We start from the raw sequence: 3,886 nt of genomic DNA, 5'->3' as shown, positions 1-3,886 counted from the left end.
GGGATTAAGTACCTTTATCAGAACAACTACGCTTCACACACTCGCTCGACGATGTACCCACACTATAATATCAGTAGTATACATTACGACCATTACAAAATTTGGCGTGTAGCAAACATAATTATGATAATCGACAGGAAACACATAAACAACCATCTCACAGAGATGAGATGATTGCTGAGGAACCACTTCATGTACCCATACTTTCTTGGAATACACTTGACGCCATCGCAAAAGGCGACAGCACTTTCATAACGCATTTTGAACTACAAGTGCCGTTCCCGCGTATGTCAGCGACTCGGTTATTTGTCGAATCAACAATATCATATGCCGCGCGTGGCGCAAACACAACCAGATTATATAATACTGATTACATATACTACATAATATTACTATATACATATGGTTATAAAGATTACTAAACATTGTGAGAGAAAAATGGTTGGCCTCGCTCCAACAGTACAAAAACTATAAAGCACCAAAGGAGGACATTAGATGCCACAGCAAAAAATATGTGACCAAGGAACAAGGCAAAGGAAAGTTTCAGGAAGGCAATGGGCTGGAAAAATACATGTGAGTATAATGGCTGAATATTTATAAAAGTGATTACTGCGAAAGGCAAGGACAAAATTTACCGTTCTCTAATTTGTCTTCGTCATGATCAAATTTTAGCAGGCTTTTCACCATAAGAGCCGTCGAAAATCAATAACCCCAGATCCACCCACCTTCCCCTCCCCCACCCCCGGCAAATTGGGTCGAAAAATGTGCACACAAACGCATAGCTCAGCCGCCGGCACATCAGACAAAGCTCAAGGTGCTGCGTTAGATATTCTTGATCATAATAAAAGGTAATTGAAATTTTACAGTCACTAGCCCTGCTGAGACTACGTGATAATACATTTTTACGGTGCTGTTCAAGGCCCTGGAGGTAAGTGTTATAAGGTCCTGCTGTTTCCAAAATTGACGCTTCGTATTTATACCAGCAATGTTCTTCGCACCAATAAGATTCGACATTTTTGAAACCACTTTTGTCCACACGCACCACAGAAAATAAGCACAAATTCAGCTGATATTATTACAGCTTCCACTCGTGTATTGTTCTCTTCGACTTGAACAAACAGTATTTACCACCTTGTTTATAGAAAATCATAATATCTGCCTATGTTCAGCAGACACGATGTAACCGCCGATGGCGTATGATCATGTTCGAATCTCGGAAAGCGGACAAACGAACTGAAACGAATTATTCCCTCGCTGCTATTACGCTTATCATTTATTGGATATGTCTAGGAACACTATATGCCAAAGTATAAAATGGCTGTACAGGTCCGCAAATTCCAGTATTTCGCTAGCGAGCACAACACGATTCATTTGGCAACGGTATCCATCCACAATAGCGCAGGAGACTACGTACCGCCGCAGAGCATTGGCAAAGCAGGCTCCGCCTGCGCGCCGCCTATCAGAGCCATATGGCTTAAGCTGTTAGTCACATCGATTTTGCGGATATAATACGACGGATGAGCGACGTGAGATCAGCCAAGATCATCAATATCATCAACGGCTTCATGTCCATTATGGCTATCACCCGTATACCGACGCGACGATGTTTTTCACTTACGTACCGGACCATAATGGAAACAGCCCATGAGTGCATAAGGTTCGCACAGTTTTGCAACTACCGCCAGAAATTCGTTATTACTCTTCGTAGTGATCTAATGCGTAACGTAGTACACTCTTATAGCACTTCTGGTTAACCGAGACAGTTAGAAATAAATAGATAGTTATAACAGACGTGATATACATCCATGAGACTTTCAAGCTAGAACACAGTCCCAAAGTCTGCCTGCTGTGCTCTTCCCACATCTCAAAATTGATGGACCTGTTCGCCCTGGAAACTAATGGATGCGATACTGCGCCGGTACTAAGCATTCGGTCGCACAGGGATCCACTAGCTGCTAGCGGCTGCATACTGTCTTAGGACGTTCCCGAATGCGGTCAGCAGTGCGCCTATACGCGGACGGAACTCGCGCTGCAAGATCTGCGGCTCTAGCACTGACCAGCACTTCGGGTCAACATTTCCTTTCGGCAACGCTTCTCTAGTATCCCGTCTCATCTGGTTAGGGTTACTGGTTAGGGTTAGGGTTAGGATTTTTTGCATCATTCCTTGATATACGGAGTCTGTGCATCAGTTGATGATACACAGAAATCTGTGCATCACTTCGTGATACCTAAGGTGCCTAAAGTGGATTTGCACCCATAAACCCTATGAGCGGGAGTTACGGGCCAAAGAACGCACAGAGTAAATTTATACTCAACTTCAATCAACACGACAACAGTAGAACATGAGGCAGGACGCCGCCTTATTTGCTATACGTGACAAGTACATTTAACAGAATATGTAAGCGCTGTCTGAGACACTTTATGGGAAATTTTACCATTGTTAACCACACTATCCGATGTTATGGTTATGCGGTGACAGGAATAAAAATACAAAATTGAAAATGGCGTCGCCCAGCCGACTCATCGGAAGTTCGGAACGGCTAGAATTTAGAAACCTTCCCTTGCACCAACGAGAACAATTTCATGTGCTAGTTGAACTGACATATGATGACTACAATATTGTCACACGCCCAATGATCCACAGTTTTATTTTCTTACTTACCATTTCGTTACAGTGCTAAAGAATGGTGACAAAGCTTCCGTGAATCTTCTGATTTTCTGTCCAGCGGCAGGCTCTGACAAGGAAAGGGCGGAATGTGACACGCAGGAATTCTTCCGCAGCTAAGGCAAAGTCACACCAATTGTGATTGGCTAGTTCGTTGGAAGTAAATTCTAGGTCGGTGAATTCCTGACCAATGAATGGTCTTGTCCGTATCTGTAGGATGATTCATAATCGTCTACCATAGCTTTATATGGCAATACGGGTGTGTATTTAGTGCCTGATGAAAGTAGGTACATAGAAACAAAATTTTAGCGCAAAACTTCATTTAAATCAAACCATTTCCTGTACTCTTTTTAAATATACGACATAGTAGAGATCTATATTTTGCATTGACACCGGAAGAAGTATAACATGTTACATGTGCTAGGGCGCGCCGATCCCCTTCCCTGGCATCCTGTTGTCGTTCACGTTGGAAACTTGGACGGGGCTTTAACACCATAAATGGTTTTGTACTCGTAACTTGACAGCACTTTGCATTAGTCAGGATTATCATTCTGAATCGACTGCAAGGTCGAAAAGACAACCAACCGTTTTGCCCTTCACTCTTCAGTTGAACGTCAATGACAAATCAAAATGGTGCATATATTTGATAATGATATAAAGTCTGGAAGTGTCTCACTTCGTCAGTTCAACTTCATGCCCATATATGGTAAATTTTTTTTTACAGTTTGTCGAACTCGAAACTGTTGTTAGTGTTGCTGATAGGGTCTATGTCTCCCTGGGTACGGCCGGAACGTACCCTGGTAACTATCTGATATGGTTTAACTAAGTAGTAAGGTTTGACTTTGGGTTAGACCGTTACTGCGTTAGGGAGTCTAGACTCGTTAGAGTAGGTGAGGTACGGTCCGGCATATTATTAGCTCATCTGACATAGTCAGATGCAGCTTGTAGAATCGCTTGATCGTCCGTGCGTCCGTCCGGGCGTCAACAGTTGGGCACAAATCTTAACCGCTCGACGTACGGTCACGATATTCGGGATGTGGGGGGGTAATCCGAAAACGAGTTGGGATGTCGAAGCTGGGGGTCAAAGGTCAAAGGTCAAGAGGTGTAAAAGAAGGGGGAACATTCACTCCTTAACTTAAGGTATAGGGAGGAAATGCAGAATTGCGGCACAAATCTAAACGGCTCGACCTAGGCTCGTGAAAGTTGGGGTATAGCTTCAAG

The 3,886-nt window shown here is 43.3% G+C and overlaps 1 protein-coding gene across 1 annotated transcript in view; it reads right to left on the bottom strand.

Annotated features, from left to right (window-relative positions):
* The window catches only part of LOC106809892 (actophorin-like), a 17,232-nt gene extending 14,462 nt beyond the window's left edge, over positions 1-2,770 (bottom strand). Inside the window, exon 1 of the mRNA XM_014813130.1 lies at positions 2,663-2,770. Within this exon, the coding sequence (XP_014668616.1) occupies positions 2,663-2,665 (3 nt within the window). The 5' untranslated portion in view covers positions 2,666-2,770. The remainder of the gene's footprint in view (positions 1-2,662) is intronic.
* Positions 2,771-3,886: the final 1,116 nt, after the last annotated feature.

The sequence above is a fragment of the Priapulus caudatus genome, unplaced genomic scaffold, assembly GCF_000485595.1.
Source record: "Priapulus caudatus unplaced genomic scaffold, Priapulus_caudatus-5.0.1 Scaffold394, whole genome shotgun sequence".
Classification (NCBI taxonomy): domain Eukaryota; kingdom Metazoa; phylum Priapulida; class Priapulimorpha; order Priapulimorphida; family Priapulidae; genus Priapulus; species Priapulus caudatus.
This window is presented reverse-complemented; position numbering and strand designations above follow the sequence as displayed.